Below are 19,767 nucleotides of genomic sequence, written 5' to 3' on the forward strand. Positions count from 1 at the left end.
TGACCAATGAAATCTGAGAAGTAGAAACACCGGTAGACGCTGTTGTTTGATTGACAATGTCAATCAAGAAAGGGAGGAGCTTGATGATATCGTTCTCTCCCAGTAAATTCCGATGTCAAATAACGACGTTATTTGGACGGAAAAACGATGGTTTGAAAACGTCCAAATAACGTCGTTTTTCCGTCCACTAACCATATACGGAAAAAAAACGACGTTTTCGTGTTTACAGTGTAATGTAGGATGTATGTAAATATAAAATGAAGCCACAACACATCCAGTATTACTCGATGGTTACGACTCTACATTGTTATAGTAGGGCAATAGTGTAAAACGAAGCATGGATCGTTTATGTCTAGTTTTGTTAAGCATTCCAGTTATTTCTGCAGTTAAAGCCTTTGGTGTTTCACAAATTTTAAGGCACAATCGGGCATGCTCTTTCTGCATGTGTTTGTGACGGGTGCCAGCGGTGGGGAAGGATACGCTCACGTTTTCGCGAACACCTGGTTTCATCACTATTTGATAGTGATTCATCAACGAATGCTCATGACATAGTACAATCAACAATGCTTTTGGCAGAGATTTCTTATGAATACGGTAAGGTTTTATCGTTTTTATTTATTTGTAGACAGTGGTAGCAATTTGTTTAATCAGTACGACAAAAAATGTGAATGTAAAAATTCACAAGGATATTTAAGGTCTAGCTATAGTCTAAAAGTCCCTGATATCAACATGTTATATAGGTTATTACAGAGTGTCGGGTATCGTGTGAGGGTGTCGGTGCTCAAGCTTTATGGTGAATTCTTTGCACAAAGGTGCAGCTAGCTATATATCAAAAGGCCTTTCACAATTATTCGGGGTGGTAGTACTACTTTACCATAGACTCATATCAGCTTGTAACGGTGTGTGCATAATTGCAGTGATTCTAGTGTTTGTGGAAGTCTACCAGCATGTGTACAGGGATATGTGCACATTGTATCGCTATGTAATCGTTTTTGTTGGTATAATTATGTAGTCGTTACGTGTATGGTGGTATATTATTAGTACCACTAACTATATCAGCTTTATGTTATGATTCACTGAACCAACGTTTGTCACTGGTTAAACAAGGCAGCCTCGAAGAAAACTCTTGGTGCTATTGAACTGTTTCAGTTCAGATAATAATCAGTTTGCAGATACTAAACCACAATGCTCTGTATGTGTTTCTGATTTGCAGTTATAGGCATGTGTGTCCCATGTTTCCGTAACATAGATCGTACGACTAAAATGTTATCATTGACGAAGGCTGGGCTGTCTCACAAACAACATCACAAGAAGAATGAAGCAATAAATATATTTATTTCATATATTACAGCCCGTTCAGTTGCAGGGCAGATTGACTCAAGACACAAATTTCTTTGAATATTTTATGGTTATTGGATAAGGAAAGATCATTGTCTTCAGAGAAAACGACTCAATACACGAAAACCATTGCTTATTCAAAACAAGATGAATCATGCATCTTCCTTAGAAAGTGATGGGCATTACATTGAGATTTTCAAAGGATCATCGCTAATCATCTTTGATCGTCTGAGCTGGAACCATGGCCTAGTACGAGTTGTCAGAGTAGACGGTGTAGGAGCGAGTCTTCCTACTGTAACTTGCCATGGTTTCTTCCGCCCTGCTGGCTCTGGTCTCAGCATCCTCCAATTCCTGTTTCACCTTGCGGTATTTGTTCATGTTCATGGTCGCCATCTCCTCCTGTATAGAGACGTACGAATAAGTTAGGATTGCAAAACAATAAATTATTGCAAACTATGCTACGTTATAACAATACTTGTAATCTTATGTATTATTATCACTCTCTGTATTCCATATCTCATTCAACTTTGCTTGTATTGTGAACGCTGCAGTCAATCAGTCAATCCGTAAAGTGCTTTTACTTTTAAATTATGAGTTCTATAGTATTACAATACCTCTCACTGGTAGTCACACTTACCGCATCTGCCACCTGTGACTTGTACATCTTCATCTGGCCGCTCTGCTTGTCAATGATGTCCTGCAGTTTGTTAATGGTATTCTTGTCTTCATCCACTTTGTAAGCAATGTCTTTCGTATAACGCTCGTAGTGGCGACAATTCTTGACAGACTCGCCATGACGCATCCGCTCCTTCTCAAGCTCTTCCTCAAGATCTCTTACCTGAGCAGAAACAATAATGCTGGTAAAATTTTACTGACTTCGAAAATATGTTGTTGAAGATACTAATGCAATAGCAATACAACTTCATATGTGATATTCAGATATATTAATGAATATATTGCAATAAGATTACTTTTTGGCAGGTGGCACTTAAGATCTCAGACGTTATTGGTCCAATATCTATAAATCTATGTTTAGACATTTACTTTACGTACCATTTTGGCCTTACTGATCTCAAGAGAACTGGCTTTAGCATAGGCAGTCGACAGGCTGTGCTCGGCTTCAGTGAGTTTGGTTTGGATTCGGCGTCTGCAAGGATTAATCAATACATGTTTACAATCATTTCTATAAGACTTACTCACCTTCCACATGACATGTAATTAACTTGTTTATTTGACATGTATATATTATATGTTTAAAGATTATGATATATTATTTTAAAGTGTGTCTTTACCTAGACTCCTCAAGCTCGTCGACCCTGACAGTGCCCTCAGTCTCATATTTAGACCTCCACATAAGCATCTCCTGGTTTGACTTGGACAACTGGCGCTGTAGTGCTGCCCGGGACTCCTGCTCCTCCGTAAGCTGTTCCCTGAGACTGACCATATCAGTGTTCATGTTCCTCATCTCTGTCTGGAGTCGCTGTCGGGCCTGGAATTGACATCTGTTGTTTATTGTGTGTACAACAGTGAATGAGTGAGTTTAATTTTATGCCGCTTTTATCAATACTCTATCCATATCACGGAGGTGTCACAAGAAATGGGCTTCACACAATGTAACCATGTGGGAAAATCAATACACTGCCTTCAAAACTTACTCTCTGTTCGTCATCAGAGGTACGTCTAATATCTTCCATCTGGACACTGAGAGATGATTTGTCCTTGCTAAGTTTCCCAATTCTGTGTTCAGCTTCTTCCAGCTGACGGGTGAGGTCAGCTGACTCTGTCATCAGTCTGTTCTTCTCTATCTGCATCTCACTGATCTGCTGGACACTTTCCTCAACCTGGGTATTGAGGTCTGTCATTTGGGTTTGCATTTGCTTGGACATCACACCGGAACAGCCCTGGAAAATAGATTAATTGAGGGAATAAACGTATACGATATACCGATTTTTAATTTCATATATTTTTTAAACTGTGAGAACAGCCCTTGGAAAAAGCAAAGAGTTAGAAAAAGCGCATCAGTCAAAGCGCATCCCTCTGCACAATGTTGGACAATGGAACTTACCTTGTTTTTCTTAGCGTGTTCGACTTCATTTTGAAGTTCATCAACATCAGCAGTCAGTTGGTTCTTCTCCTTTTCCAACCTGGAAAGTATTTTTGAAATATTTCACTGAAAGTTGCAATGTAATAGTAGTGTGTTGGTGTCTCATTTCCCCTATGTGTGTTATTTGGACGCTTTTCAAATTGGGATAATACATTATTGCAACAATCAGCTATTCAGGACTAGCATATAACATTTTTTCAACAACAACCGTGTCGCCATCAACAGCTTGGAACAAAGCCACAATAACCGATAGACGATCATCACGGATTTCTTCCAGGTAACCAAGAACACCCGCCTTGAAGAACACCTTTGTGTTGCCTAGACGATATTCATCTTGGCCCAACTCCAGAGCTTCCAGTGACATGGATGGTAAAATTAAATTGGTCTCTTCTGTACAACATAGCGGAGACAAGTTCGTCAATTCATCAAAAACAATATGAATTTTACTTGAAATTGCTACATTACCTTTGTTTAATCTTCTGAAGTTGTTCCATCTGGTCATTCATCTCAGTCATGGCGTCCTTCTGCTTCTTGCGGAGGTTTGCAACCTGAGACTCATGCTGGGAAGATGCTTCCTCCATGTCGTGCTTCAGCTTTTGAATCTCCGTGTCCCGCTTTTTGATGACGTCCGTCTAAAGATGAATATATTTGTATTTGTGATATCAACTAACAACTATTATGAGTATGTGTTTACGCTGCCGTAGGCAATATTCTTAGAGGACGCAAATAATTGGATTCACAGATCGTATCTGTGATTTCTGAAAACATAAATATAATACTAAACAATTATATGATGTCATAATTTTTAATATGACAGTTGTAGGTGTATAGATAAGAGTTTGTACCTGTGACGAAATGGTGCCGTTACATTCTTCAATGTGCTGAGACATACTGTCAATTTCAGTGGCAAACTGGGTTCTCTGTTTCTCCACCTGAAATGTATTTGTTTGAGTGATTAAAATAGCTTTACATACTATAACTATACATATCATGGTCTGCCTTTATGTCGATCATACATTATATGCACGTAATAAAAAGCATTAGGTATTATTAATGTATCATATATTTATGTAATAACAGTGGTGTGATTGTAACGTAAAATAATCATATGTTGGAAGAACATTTTACACTAGCTTTCATGGGATCAGCTTTACACATGTCTTTCAACAAACCTTAGACCTTGTCTGTTTCTCTGATTCGAGCCGTTCTTCACATTCGTCAAGATTGTTCTGTCAAGGTAGAAAAAAATGCAATAAAATTCAAAGATCATCTTTAGAATTATTCATTTACTTTATTCACTATTCCTTGAAACATTGAAAACAATGATAGTTATATGAATCGCGACTTTCCATGATAAATTCTTATTTTTTTATATATGGTATGCTCATATAGATGTAACATGAGAGCATCATTTACCTGCAGATCCTTGTTCTTCTTCTGTTGTTGAATACCATGTGCCTCAGAGTCCTCAAGTTCAGAGGTAAGACCAGCGATGTCTTTTTCTTTCCTAAACAAGGCAAATGATTTGCTTTTATCAAATTAGTTTAACAATACGGATAGTACCTTGAGTACAATGAATAGTTCATACGAATGGGGAACGTTTTATTTACTTGTGAACATCTTTTCACACAAATGATGATATATGTCTCTTTGCTTGTTTACTTACTTCTTCAGAGTCTCTTCAAGATCGGTCTTTATGTGACAAAGATCTTCACAGTTGTCCCTAGAGGCCTTCAGATCCTGTTCCAACTTCCTCTTGACCTTCTCAACTTCAGCATGAACCTTCTTTTCGTGGTCAAGCATATCTTCCAGCTGCCAATTGCAAGCATATATTGATTTCATCAAATTCGGAATAGTAGAAAATATGTTCTGTAGAATTATTTGCTGTTGTACTCACAGCAAATATAAATTTTAAGAATCAATCATTTTAATTATATTATCTCTAAATATGCATTTTCAAGATTCCTACCTCAACAATGGCACCTTCAAGCTTTTGTCTGAGTTTATTGAGATTGGCATTTTTGTCCTCCTCAGTTTCTAGACTAGACTTAGTCTTGGCAAGCTGATCCTCAACATCCTTCTTGCCCTTTGTTAATTTGGCAACCGTTTCATCCAATTTGGCCATTTCGTCGTTGAGAGTTCTGATTTGACCATCCTTCGTTTTGATGTCATGTTGACACTGATGAACAAAATAGTTAATGAATAATAAGTGATATGTCAGATGTTTTAGTGTTACAAAATCAGCGTAATCGGGTATTTATGTATAATTTAAGAGAAAAGCAATATGAATACCTTTGATACAGTTCCTTCAAGAGATTCGACGTTTGTCTTGAGACCACAGATTTCAGTATCCATCTGTTTTTGCTTTTCAGTTAGCATGGCGTTGTTAGATTCTTCCTCTGTTAAACGATCATTGAGTTCCTTCATTTGGACATCAGTCTCTTCTTTTTGCTTCAGGAGCTGCTCAATCCTCTCTTCACAGTCATCGATGGTATCCTGTTGGGTTTGAACCTGGAGGAACAAGTTGTTCTTGGCCTCTGTTAAGGTAACGCTCTGTTCTTCAAGATCCTTGCACCTCTGCATGATCTTCTCAAGTTCACCCTTTGTTTTACCAAGTGCTTCTTCCTTCTGTTTCATCTCGTCCTCAGCAGCAGCAACACTCAGGAGTGGCTTGACCATGGTGTAGAATCTCCACCAGCACCAGTTCCTCATGGCAAGCCACTTACGGATGTTCTTTTGGATTAGTTCCAACGAAACTCTGAAACATAGAATAATAATAGATTCCACTGGGCGTAAAAGGCAAAGAAATACATCAGTATGCTAATATGTGATTTATACACATTAAATAAACGCGTTGAACCAACCTCTTGTCATGAAGATTCTTGAGATATTTCCTCATCAGGTAACCACGAATGTGAGCTTGGAACAAAGCTACAATAACCGATAGACGTTCATCGCGGATTTCTTCCAGGTAGCCAAGAACACCCGCCTTGAAGAACACCTTTGTGTTGCCTAGACGATATTCATCTTGGCCCAACTCCAGAGCTTCCAGAATCTTTCCAGATACGACCTTGCCCTCAACAAAGCCTTCAGGGATAGCATTGGGAGCCAGGATGGAATACCTTAAATGATACGTCATGAATTTCAGAATCAACAATATACAATGAGAAAACAAATTGTTAGAATGGCACCACTGTATTTCAATTAGGTTTTGTAAGGTTCAATTACAGTAACCAGTGTGGACTGTTTTGATGACTCTAAATCCAAATACAGTATTACTATACACACCTTTGTTTGAATTCAGAGTAGATGATCCTGCTCGGGAATCCCTTTCTGCAGATACGAATACCCTCAAGTACACCGTTACACTGCAGCTGATGGAGCACAAGTCCAGCATCAATCAGACCTAAACCAGACACATACATGTAAAAGTTCAAACCGACGTATAAAGGAAGGCTGTAAGATTACACCATTAACCAGAAGGACGAAGTTGACATAGTGTGGGATTTTTCATGTCATAGCAAAAGTCAACCACAAATTCTTCATACCTGGTGTCTTGGTCTCGTTTGGAATGATACACCGCACAAAATGGGGATGTGTGGAGTATAGGTTTTTCATCAGCTTGTTCAGAGATTCCTGTAAGGAAATGAACATTGGTTTATAATTTAGATCCATATAATCCATAAAAATATGCCTATCCTTGAAACTATGTTTTTTTCTATAATGACGAGTATCAAAGACATTCGTTGTACATTGTTTCTGTTTTAAGAAGAATTACTACGATTTAGCCACATGCTTATGTGCAAGGGGACAGACACACAAGTCATGCAATCTATTGATGTTTACATCATACCCTGTGGGTAGCAGAGATTGTCTGGAAGGCAGAGCTCTTCTTCTTCTTCTTACCACCGCTGGCCTCAGCAGCTTCTGCAACATTCATTTTCATTAGATGTTACAGTACATACATGTATACCCAATAGTCTGTACAATCAACCTGACGAGTATTTGGAAATAGTATTCCTTTGAAGTAAAGATAGGGATACAAGATATGCAGGCAACGAACCTCCTGCGGGTGGAGAGAAGAGCAACTGGACAAGTGGCTCCTTAGACTGTTTTAGGAGTTCCACAATGGTCTCATTGACAGGGTCCTTGTTCTTCTCCAGCCAGCCTCCGATGTTGTAGGGAACTGTTCCGGCGTAGTGTTTCAGGGCGAAGTCACCATGTTGGCCACCCTTCATGGATTTACTTGGCTTGAGGAAGTTGGGAGATTTGCCCATGTGGTTCTGAGTCAGTTTGTCCTTGAAGGTCTTGTCAGATGCTTTGGGGAACATGCACTCTTCTTCTAAGATTGACAGGATACCAAGAGGCTACAATGTAGGCAAAACATTATTGAATAGTTTAAACTAATTCAACAGGAATTATAAGGGATGTCACTGATAAGTTTATTCAGTTGGCAAAAGGATCCTATTGAAAAAGTGCATTTGCTAATGCCATGTGCATTGAAATATTGAATGCTTACCTTCTCGATGAGTTCAATGCATGCTTGCAAATCCATCCCAAAGTCAATGAACTCCCACTCAATGCCTTCTTTCTTATATTCTTCCTGCTCCAGCACAAACATGTGGTGGTTGAAGAACTGCTGTAGGCGCTCGTTGGTGTAGTTGATACACAACTGCTCGAAGCTGTTGAACTGAAAGCAAAATTGTGGTATTGGTTTCGATGGACGTCATGTACCGATTAAAGACAGAATGGAACATATATGATTAGAGCTGTTGCAACTGTTCAATTGTTTCCTTACATCGAATATTTCGAAGCCAGCAATATCCAGCACACCAATGAAGAACTGCCTGGGTTTCTTGGTGTCCAGGGAGTGGTTGACTCTCTTGACCAACCAGTTGAACACACGATCATACAGTGACTTGGACAGGGCACCGACAGAATAGAGAACCTGATTCTTGGTTCTTCCTTGGATGACGTAATCCATGGCCACCTTGATCTTGGGCTTACACAAAGCCTTCAGGAAGTCACCACAGTTGACACCCAACAGGAAGGAAACCTTCTCAGCCTCAGCAGTTCCATCAGGCTCAGCCTGTTCACCCTTCTGTTTGAACTGCATCTCACCCATATGTAGGATGGAACCAGTGCATTTGTAGGCGCTGTTTTTCTCATCTTCAGTGAAGCCCAAAACATCAAAGGCAGCCTGTAATCAGGAAAATGACGTTGTTGATTGGCATCTAGGTGCAGGACACATGACAGTACCAGCAGATGTGATTTAAGTAAATTAAACCCCCACTTTGTTTGTCAACGAACTCAATTTTTCAATATGTGTATCTGACGGTTCAAAGGCGCGTAGCGCGTTTAATCTGTAGGTGACCTTGCTCTACATTGAAAACATGGTATATTTATCTCTTTTTTCCAATGACAAATGTAACCGCGAACTCTTTGTTGTTAGCGAAGATGTTGAGTGAAGCGGAATTTGTTGAGTTTATTCCGAAAAAAGGAAACGCCGATACAAGGCTATTAACAAAGTATGGCGCTGAATGTGCTCAAGTATAACGTCACGCCGCTCCAATGTCAAGCTTACTGTTTCCGAAAAAAATATATATATGCTCTCCAACATCTGTTGTTTTACATACCTTGATCATTATGTTAATCGAAACTCTGTCTTTTGTAACTTATAGTTATAGGTATCGGCAATGAGACAAAGATTCAGAAAGATATTATTCTATAAATAGATTCGGTCGTCAAATCAGCTGTTTCGATCGGACATGGTTATTGTGATTTGAAACCTGATTGACCAATGTCAGAATTGGAAATAAACAGGGATTATTACGTCTGTCATCTTCATCTCCTCAACATCGTCGATGCCGTTGACTGTGAGAACTCCTTGATTGATGAAGGTAAACAAACCAGCATCGGGATTGGCCAATATCCTCTCTGAAATAGCAAGGTACTCCTAAAATACACACATACTAATCATTTCTTAATTTGATTGCCAGAATTATTGCGTTACATTTATCACTGATAACTATTTGTTTTATGGCATGGGCCATAAATAGTTTTCCCAAGACAATATTTAGGTGCTGGAGCTATTCATTAACTCTAATAATATTTTATACCTCATGTTAATAATTATCATTACTATAAGACTATGTTGCTTTGTTACTGTGTGACTGTGCGTACCTGCAACTGATGGTATCGCTCCAGACAACATCTGGTAGAAAATGTGGTAGTTCCTCTCAACAGATTGTTGGTAGGTGACACGGGATTTCTCCAATAAATCTGTAATGAGATATAGTAAGTGAATAGAGAGCCAAACGATTTTGAGGCATTTATTATATGCTAAACGAAAATTCCAGTTTGAGTATGCCATTAGGGGCAAGTAGTTCTGTAATAGAGAAAGGCAGAAGACATTTTACTCACATGTTTCAATGTCGGCACCAGCAATTTTTCCAGAAGACGCGAAGTGAATCCGAACAAATTTACCCTGTATAAAATAGAACGTTATTTAAAATAGATAAAATAGAACGTTTTTAAGCGGCAAGTTCAGGATGAATGTGGATTGTCATCAACAGTCTCACTGTGCTTAGAAATATACATTAATGGGCGCAAGAGGATTAGTGGTAAGGTATAAGAAATTAAATTACTCTTAAAATACTTTGTACATTGCGAGTTATTATGACAATTATCGAAGTATGTTAACTTACGAATCTGGAGGAGTTGTTGTTACGGGATGTCTTGGCGTTACCGTAGGCCTCAAGGACAGGGTTAGCCTGCACGATCTGATCCTCGAGAGAACCCTGCAAGAAACAACAAATAGATTGATCTGAATGTAATTGACGTGAACAACATTAAAGTGATTTATATATTTTTTGTGTCAAAATATTACATTGTGGCCACATGTATATACCTTCGTTTCCTCTTGTTCCCCTTCTCCTTTGGAGGCGGCGGCGACAAAGGCGAAGTAGGCGATGACCTTCTTGGTGTTCTCAGTCTTTCCGGCGCCAGATTCGCCACTTTATAGAGCAAAATACATGGTAAGTGTATCTCTTAGATTTTGTATTATTTCATCTGGGCGTCAAATTGATCTATGAAATGAAAATTCTACAAGATAAACACTATTAACGTGACATATTCACAGGAGTGAGAGACTGTTGCACATTCGTTATTCATATACTTACGTAATCAGCATCGACTGATTCTCCCGATCTGTAATAGAAAACGGTTGCATTATAATTATAATATACAGATTAAAATATCAAAACTACAGCAAAGAGGGTTTGGATGGTTCTGGAATGGTCAGGCTGGTTAGGCTCATCAGCAGCTCAGGGCCCTTTACCCCCTACAGCCCAGACAGCGAATGGGGATGCGCTGCCTCGAAGAACTTTTCGAAGAACTTTTCGAAGAACTTTTCGAAGAACTTTTCGAAGAACTTTTCGAGGAACTTTTCGAAGAACTTTTCGAAGAACGTTTCGTAGAAGGCTCCCCAAGACTGCAGCCTTCTGCATTTTCCAGATTGTCAGAAGAACTGTATTCCTGGCAGCAAACCCGAGTACTCTTCCAAAGTCATTCAATAGATTGGGAGGTACCAAACCTAAGGCACAAAACCACAAGCATGGCGAAGACGGTAATAAAAGGATCAAGTCATGCCATCATGTCGCTTGAGATACTCTGTTTGTGCCAAAGCCGGGCTTCCACTAACAATGTTTTGGAGGGTCTCATTAAATTCATTGCATAATCTACATTTCATATTTACATTTTGATGCAAAATAACACATTGGCGATTTCGAGTGGGAAGTGACTGATCCTGAGCAGCAAACAGAAAGCCTTCCGTTTCACTTTTCAGGCGAGCCGACTTCATCCAAGGGTCTTTCAGAAAGCCTTTCCTTGATTTGATTTGGCATTATTTTGTTATTATTATTGTTGTTGCTAATGATGTTGCTATTGTTGTTATTGTGAGGGGAAGCCCAAAGAATGTGACGTTGGTCATTTTTGCAATTTTACGCGGACTTTGTGCTAAAACGGTCAAAACGTAGACGTTTTTGGAATTCGACCCAACAACCAGCAGATCCTGGTACAACTAGCGGACGCTACTCATCAAGGCAAACTCAAGTGTGTGTCGTCGTCCCGATAAGGCTGTCGTTTATGTTGTAGTCTGTTGATCAATTTATTAAGGGTATATTATTTGGATTATATATCACTTGATTTGAACAGTGATTACCTTGCACCATAAACTGGTAGGCGTTGTCAGAGATGGAGAACAAGTGAGGGGGCATCTCGGTCTTCCTCTTGCCTCTGTACTTGGCCACGATGGACGGGGTGTAGATTGGGAGGCGGCGGTAGGGGTTGATGGCGATACAGAACAGACCAGAGTAGGTCTGAAATTTTCAAAATCAGTGAGTTTTTTCATTGGTGCCACTTTCAATATCTCATTAGACATTTGTACAAAACAGAATACAAATCATCTGAAAACTGAATGAACTGTAGGTTGACATATGAGGGTGACAAAATCCCTTCATTAATCATTATCAAAGATAGCGTTATATATGATGAGAGTAAGAGCCTATCAGTCTTAAATAGGGTTACTCACATAGATCAACCCAGAAGTGTATCGGGCTCTCAAGTTGTACAGAACGCAGGACTCATTGAGGAAGGTCATGTTGGCGATGTCCTCGATCTTTTCATACTTGGGAGGGTTCATCGACTGGATGTCGTCCTTCTTAAACGTCTTCGTCTGAAAATGAATGAATTAACGATATATTTATGACATCTTTTCAAAAATGCACGATAGATGATAGTAAGGTAAGCACGATCTGTAATGATACATATATCAAAAAGGTCTTTCAAGGTAATTGTGTATTTATGAATTTACAAGAATTGCATGAACGCACCTGTTTGGAGTCAACAAGGAGGACTGTGGTGTCGTCTCCTGTTGTGCTCTGTATTTCAGCAGCAACAAATCCCTGCTCTGCATCGGGCGCCCAGCAAGACTTCTTGGCATCAAATGACTGGTTCTGCTCCTTCATCAGCTTCTTGCGGTCTACAGCAAGATACTGCATCTCAGGATCGGCAGGATCGTATGAAGCCATGTTGACGTGAGTCGAAATACGTCGAAATCAAGAAAGACTGCAGTCGGACAGCTCTGAAGGAAGAAGTATTACAATTACAAAACTTAATGAGATTGATTTAATCTGAGCATGTGATTAATCCTGTTTTGTTTATTTACAGCATTAATTGTTTATTTTTCAGAAAGTTTTTCTATACAGCCTTTGTTATTTGCAACTACGAGCCAACTTGTCTTGCATCAAAACACGGGCTGTGTACTCGCGGGCAGATGACCACGGAGTACGCTGATCACTGAGTGATTTTGGTAATTTGTTGCAAATTCAGTTTGAGTGCGAGACTGTCGGATTAACGGGTCTAAATAACACTGATTTAATCGGTTCCCATCATTTGTGTCGGATGAAGCCGATTGTCGGATTAACGAGTGTCGGATTAACGAGACTTGACTGTATATTTTTGCAGTATATACGGTTGAACGTGAGTGGGTGAATTGGATTTAACGCCGCTTTGACAGTATTTCAGTTATATCACGGCGTGTCAGCTTAATTTGGGAGGAAAGCCCGAAGTGATGCAGGACTTTTACCACTTCGGTGAAACCCACGATCACGGATATGGTGCTTACACCAACTTATAAACATAATCTGGTCGAACCGTCATTCGAACCACGATCATAACTTTCTGGTGTGACGAAGGGACGCAATTCTTAACAGCGAATTGCGGCGCCTTAGACAACTGGGCCACTCGTTCCTCCCACGGTTGAAGGTATCTCAATTGATCAATTCCAATAAAAATGACTGGATGTGCCAATAGGTTAATCCATGCAACAACAATTGTATACACTCTATATTTCCTCCCATGTACTAAAAACAAAGCCATGCCAATAACTATTGTATATAATATGACATGAAGCAAAAATAGTTGATTGTTTTGGAGTGTGTATAATCTTTCTCTCTCTCTCTCTCACACACACACACACACACACACACACACACACACACACACACACACACACACACACACACACACACATTCACCAAAAATCAGAAATAATCATAATAATTCATCTATTTCTGAATCGATCGTCACGCGTAGTAAGTACATATAGGAAGTACGCATCATCTATTTACAATATTTGTACGTTTTACTTAACCATAATCGAACGTTGTTCACATGATAGACAAGCTAATGGGTTTTACGAAAGTGGTACACTTCTAAGACCTACGTCAACAACCTGGCACGCCGCAATATAACTCTTATAGTAAAATAGTGCTCGAATACCAACTCACTTACTCATTGAACGTTAATACATATTTTTGCGAGAAAATATGCATAGTTGTAATTTGTTCAAAAACGATATTTAAGTCAGCGTCTTAAACAGTGAATATACAAACCCAATGTTTATGACGAGAGCTGGTGTGTCTCCTGTTCTGCTACGGTATATGTTGATCAACTGTCCTCTCATAGATTCTACCCCTTCATATACCCAGCGTTTGTTGGATCTGTTATGTCAGCTAGCATCCGATTGGTCCAATTCCAATGTGAGACGGCAGAACGTCTTACGGTATATGGTATCACGCAGTGACCAGCAGTGATGGAAGCAGCAGGGCACGTGTATCTGTCTGAGTGACTTCGTAATGGCATTGATAACCTTGTAACAACTAGTTTCTATTTATTGTCACTGGAAGTATAATGTTATGCATTTCCTGCTTCAAATATGTCTACAAATTGAAAAGCGTATATATTGATAATTATAGCACATTATCCTGTGCTTTTCTGCGAATATTTTAAACATTCATGTAAATTTATTATTTAATTTCATTCGATCAATATTTGAATTATTGTGTAGCAAATGTACACATGTATTTCATTTACTGTTCGCCAAGTAATTTCGGCTCTTTCAAAGCCTCTTCAGGCCATGTAAATTTACAAGAATCTGCAAAACTCATGAAGACTTGTATATAAAGAATATTATTTCATAAGTGTAATTAAATTACAAATACGATTTTTCATGTTCGTGTCTCGTCAGTGGCCCATTTTTGTTCGATGTTGACATTTAGCTATATTTTTTAGTTATCAGTTTTGGGGGAATCTCACTTCAAGATGAAATTAAAGAAGCTATTTTTATACTGTATTGAACTGCAAGTACTTCAGAGTATGCAGATTATTAACAGATATATAACGCCACATAGTACTGCAGCCTAATGGACAGGTGTGCACTGCCTGTTGATTGTGAGCACTGTATCCTGTCCAGACAGATGTTTATATGCAAATGAAAGCGACAAAAACCCTTTCCATAATCATAAGAAAAATATTTACTGCTCAACATAAGTTTTCACATCATAGTGTAATGAATAGTTTACATAATAAATGTGTATAAATATCAAAGATTATTTGCATGCATGTACATTTTAGAAATGTGTTTACGTACTTTTAACGCGTTTCAAGGCCCAAACAAGTTTAGATCCTAAACACAATGCTAAACATGTTTATGCCTCAAAAAGCGTTACAGTTATGGGACAAGGATCGTGCCTAGTGTTTGTGATTAGGATCTAAACATTTTGTTTTACATTTTATGGTGTATCGCCACAAATGTATTTGATATATACGATATTATAGATAGTAATGATACAGTATTTAGCCTCGTATCCGTATGATTTGTGTGTATTGAAAATAGAATGAGTATATAAAGGCTTCATCACCCACAGAAATGGTTAACGCACTTGACTATTCGCATATAGTGAATTTCTCTACAGAAAGATTGCTAGCTACTATTATTGTATACTACCAATGCGACACTTAGCGTACAATGTCTATAATATATCCCATTCAATGTCTATATTTTGAACAGTTTGACATATGAAATGGTTTGAAAACTGTCAAACTACATTTGTGTACAATTGTTAACAGATAAACATAAGCATATAATTAAAAGTGTCATAGCGTTTGCCTGAAAAACGCAAAACTGACGGGGCCACACATTTGAGGAAAGTCCCGAGCGGTAATGAGGCGAGGAGGAGTTACATGACACTAGGTAACAGATGACGCAATATACCCAAGACCCCGACGTTCTCGCTGCAGCATGTAAAGTACCTATCAACATGGAATCGGCTGTTTGAGGTAGATATCGCGGTTTTTTATCCTCCCCAGCCATTGAGAACACGTTATTTGTCAGGTCGTACATTGTAGTGATATGTGTAAACATCGAAAGTAGGGAAATCATGAGCTGTACCCCTTTTACAATATAAATGCTATCGCAATAAATACACGAATAAAGAAAGCACATTTATTTTGAAATATTAAGTGCTACACCTTCATAGATTATCATTGTTCAAACACCAGATAGATTTTAACTTCGATCGAAAGATTGCCATTAATATATTGTGGTAATGTAATTTGACAATTCACATGGGAAGATACACGTATGTTAATCATTATAGATTTGTCAGCACCATACCCGTGTTCGTAGGTTTCACCAAAGTGGTACACGTCCAAGACCTGCACCACTTCGTGCTTTCCTCCATAATCAAGCTGAGACGGCGTGATATAACTGCAATATTGTTACATTACAGCCAGTTATATTTTTTCATGGACATATAATAAGTAATATGATAAATATTTTAATAAACGTTCATTGGTAATACACAAAAATGACTTACAGGTATTAAGCTGGGATATTTTCAGAAATATATCCGCAGATATAATAAGAACAAATAAATAGGAATTGTTTTTCGATCTTGAAATACCTACTCTAAATCTTCACAGAATGTTTTCAAAAATGAATATTGTAAACATTCATGTAAAATTTGTTATTTAAATTCATTCGATGAATATTTGAATTATTGTGTAGCAAATGTAGACATGTATTTCATTTACTGTTAGCCAAGTAATTTCGGCTCTTTCAAAGCCTCTCTAGGCCATGTAAATCTACAAGAATTTGCAAAACTCCTGAAGATTTGTCTTTATTTTTCTTATACTCAACCGAAGACTTGATAACACGAAGAAGAAATGTTTCATGTTCGTGTCACGCAAATGGCCCATTTTTGTTCCATGTTGACATTTAGCTATATTGTTTAGTTTTCAGATTTGGGGAATATTAGTTCGAGTTAAAACTTAAAAATATATTTAATACTGTATTGAACTGCATGTACTTTAAAGTATACAGATTATTAACAGATATATAACGCCACATGGTGTTCGTTAACATCTGCAGCCTAATGGACAGATATGCACCGCCCGTTGACTGTGAGCATTGCATCATGTCCAGACAGATGTTTATCTGCAAATACAAACGACACAGCCCTTTCCATAATCATAAGAAATGTATGTTACTGCTTAACATAAGTTTTCACATCATAGTTTTCACATCTCGTCATTTTTGTCTGCTTTGATATATACAACTGGTTTTGGTTATACTATTGTGGATTAAACATGTTTTCGTTGTCGAATTTAATTATAAGCATTGACTGTGTATTTGTCTCGGTATACAGTTTGCACATCGGTTTTTCGATTCATACCTCAATGAACCGAAAAAATTACACAGTCAATCCTTAAAACAAATGTAGATCCTAAAAATGTTTTCAAAAAATTCTGTCAGATAAGATAACTTTTAGATTCTTTACATAAACAGTAATGTGTGGCGATCATAGTTATCTAAATATACTATAATGTTTAATGTCCTTTTTAAATATTATGTCTTATACATTATATATCGGAAAGCAACCTGTTTCTCCATATACTATTGCAGTTGGGATTTGTAATCCGACATTCAGAAACTATTTACACGCCTGTAGATGGATATCGACGTGATATCTCAGAACCATATAATAGAATTTGTTGCATTTGCGTATCGAATATCTTTGAAAATGCCGTAGTTAAAACAATGTCCACATTACATAAAGATATTATTCATTCAAGGAGTGATGGTTTTCTCTTTATGGCTTTATGAGCTAAAGATTAAACAACGTTACCGATCTCTGTAGCTGGGTACAACTTCAATTAATTCCTCTTTATAATGCAAATATTCTCTCTCGAAAAAGCTCCTCCCCGTCCGACTACAACATGTTTTGGTTTTATCCAAATTTACCTTTTAGTTCCACTAATCGAAATGAGTATCAAGAATATTTAATCACGTCTTTTACCGTTTGGCGCTGTCTGATACTGAAACAACGTCGCTAAATATATGAAACGTTTTTTTCAAATCGACTAAAACACATAAAGTTTGCATTTCATGTTGTTTAAACATTTTTGTACCATAGGATACCATGTACGTATATCCCCGTCTAAAGCCGGCTTGAGTTTCTGGTATTCATTATGTGTGACCAGAACGTTATTCTTTTACTTAGTGTAGTGGTGGAGACTTAACCTACGAACGGGACGGTCGGGTAGCCAAGTGGTTAAAGCGTTCGCTCGTCACGCCGAAGACCCGGCTTCGATTCCCGACATGGGTACAATGTGTGTAGCTCATTTCTGGTGTCCCCCGCCGTGATATTGTTGGAAAATTGCTATATTCCCTCACTCACTCACTCACTCACTTTACCTAAGACGCTGAGAAGCGAGATACCACGGGAGTTATCTGGATTACTACGTTCGCCTATTTGTGAACAGAGACAACAACTACTCCACTCCAAACACCAGGAAAGGGTATGAAGGAAAGTTAAAGTCTGTACATGATTTTCAAGTTAAATGAAATACTGTTCAAAGCAGCGTTAAGTCAAACTCACTAACTCATTCACTCCGTATGGCCGTATACATTGATAGGTGATGGAGGAACATACACATGTAATGTATACAAACCTGTGCTGTATTTACGATGTGATAGGTGCGTAGTGTATACAAGACCGTAAAGCATTGCTGATGTGATTGAGCAGCGTTGGGTATAAACAACCTTAAAGAATTGATGAATTGATGCAGGAGCGGTGTGTATACACACCCTTAACGTATTGATGTAATTAAGGGCCGATTTTGTATACAACCCTAAAAAGTATTGATGATGCGATCAAGCAGCGTTGTGTATACAAGCCCGTAAAGTATTCATAATTGTAATATAGGAACGTAATACACACCCGTTTAGTATTGATGTGATAGAGGAGCGTTGTGTATACACACCTATAAAGTACTGATGACGCGGTGGAGAGGCGTTGTGTATACACACTCCTGAAATATTGATGATGTGATGCAGGAGCGTTGTGTATACACACCTATAAAGTACTGATGACGCGATGGAGGGGCGTTGTGTATACACACTCCTGAAATATTGATGATGTGATGCAGGAGCGTTGTGTATACACACCTATAAAGTACTGATGACGCGATGGAGGGGCGTTGTGTATACACACTCCTGAAATATTGATGATGTGATGCAGGAGCGTTGTGTATACACACCTATAAAGTACTGATGACGCGGTGGAGGGGCGTTGTGTATACACACGTGCACTCCTGAAATATTGATGATGTGATGCAGGAGCGTTGTGTATACACACCTATAAAGTACTGATGACGCGGTTGAGGGGCGTTGTGTATATGTTACAGGGAATATGTATATGTCTGATTCACTCAGAGAATATACATAATCCCTAACATTTTCAGGTATTATACATATTCCCTGAATTAACATCAAGTGTTTTAGACATATTCCCTGAAATTACTTTTGAGACTCTTATATGGTCAAACTTGATAAAAAATCGAGAAGACAAATTTATTTGACATGATAACAAATACCTTTCACTAAACTTAACAATTAGTCTTAACTGTAATCAAAACATAGGATTGAAATGATATTAAAATACTGTAAATAGTGAAATTAATGCGTCTCCAAAAGAATGCGACCGCTGTCCCCTAGCCAAAAATGCGACTCAATATGAACGCGACATGCCCTCCTCTCAAGCATCAGTGGAGTCCGTAAATCTGTTGCCTTCTGACCTAGAAGAATCTGTGAACACTCCTGATTCCCTGAGCAAATCACGTCAAGAAGCTTGACTTGTACACAATAGCTGTGAAAGGTGGCATACTGAATGGGAAGTTCTCTCGTAACCAGTTTGATATTTGTGCTACAGCATTGTACTCAGCTGAAGACGTTGTCACTGACAAGAACACATCACTTCGCACTCGGCTGTGCAGTTTGAATCCAACTGTGGAGGACAAGGTTTCACCCGGTGTAACTGTGCTGATACAAAGAAATGCCAGACCAACAGATGTAGATGTTTCAAGGCTAAGCTGCTTTGTAACTCAAGGTGCCACCCCGTCTGACATGTGTCATACCTGTA

General features: G+C 38.5%; 1 protein-coding gene across 1 annotated transcript; it reads right to left on the reverse strand.

The window, feature by feature from the left end:
* Positions 1-1,315: 1,315 nt before the first annotated feature.
* Positions 1,316-13,938, reverse strand: LOC124132140 (myosin heavy chain, striated muscle-like). The gene is made up of 30 exons (XM_048400874.1): positions 13,897-13,938; positions 12,334-12,584; positions 12,033-12,176; positions 11,664-11,820; positions 10,624-10,651; positions 10,353-10,458; positions 10,150-10,242; positions 9,866-9,929; positions 9,626-9,724; positions 9,276-9,379; positions 8,241-8,642; positions 7,962-8,132; positions 7,506-7,809; positions 7,296-7,366; positions 6,991-7,078; positions 6,731-6,848; positions 6,307-6,564; positions 5,735-6,200; positions 5,412-5,621; positions 5,109-5,254; positions 4,859-4,949; positions 4,615-4,671; positions 4,288-4,374; positions 3,908-4,074; positions 3,404-3,482; positions 2,994-3,239; positions 2,631-2,827; positions 2,392-2,485; positions 1,976-2,176; positions 1,316-1,737 (listed from the first exon to the last, which is right to left on the reverse strand). The coding sequence occupies exons 2-30, from the start codon at positions 12,529-12,531 to the stop codon at positions 1,585-1,587; spliced, it is 4,599 nt and encodes a 1,532-aa protein (XP_048256831.1). The 5' UTR covers positions 12,532-12,584; positions 13,897-13,938; the 3' UTR covers positions 1,316-1,584.
* Between the last annotated feature and the right edge of the window lie 5,829 nt (positions 13,939-19,767).

Source organism: Haliotis rufescens, unplaced genomic scaffold (genome assembly GCF_023055435.1).
Source record: "Haliotis rufescens isolate VD_foot unplaced genomic scaffold, xgHalRufe1.0.p SCAF_20, whole genome shotgun sequence".
Classification (NCBI taxonomy): Eukaryota; Metazoa; Mollusca; class Gastropoda; order Lepetellida; family Haliotidae; genus Haliotis; species Haliotis rufescens.

Bases quoted from the DNA above. Each gene is read 5' to 3' on its own strand.
- LOC124132140 (XM_048400874.1), bottom strand. From the start codon at position 12,531: ATGGCTTCATACGATCCTGCCGATCCTGAGATGCAGTATCTTGCTGTA. The intron at 2,828-2,993 runs GTAAGTTTTGAA...TGTCAATTCCAG, and splicing joins CCTCTGATGACGAACAGAGA to GCCCGACAGCGACTCCAGAC. The intron at 1,738-1,975 runs GTAAGTGTGACT...GTCTCTATACAG, and splicing joins AGTCACAGGTGGCAGATGCG to GAGGAGATGGCGACCATGAA.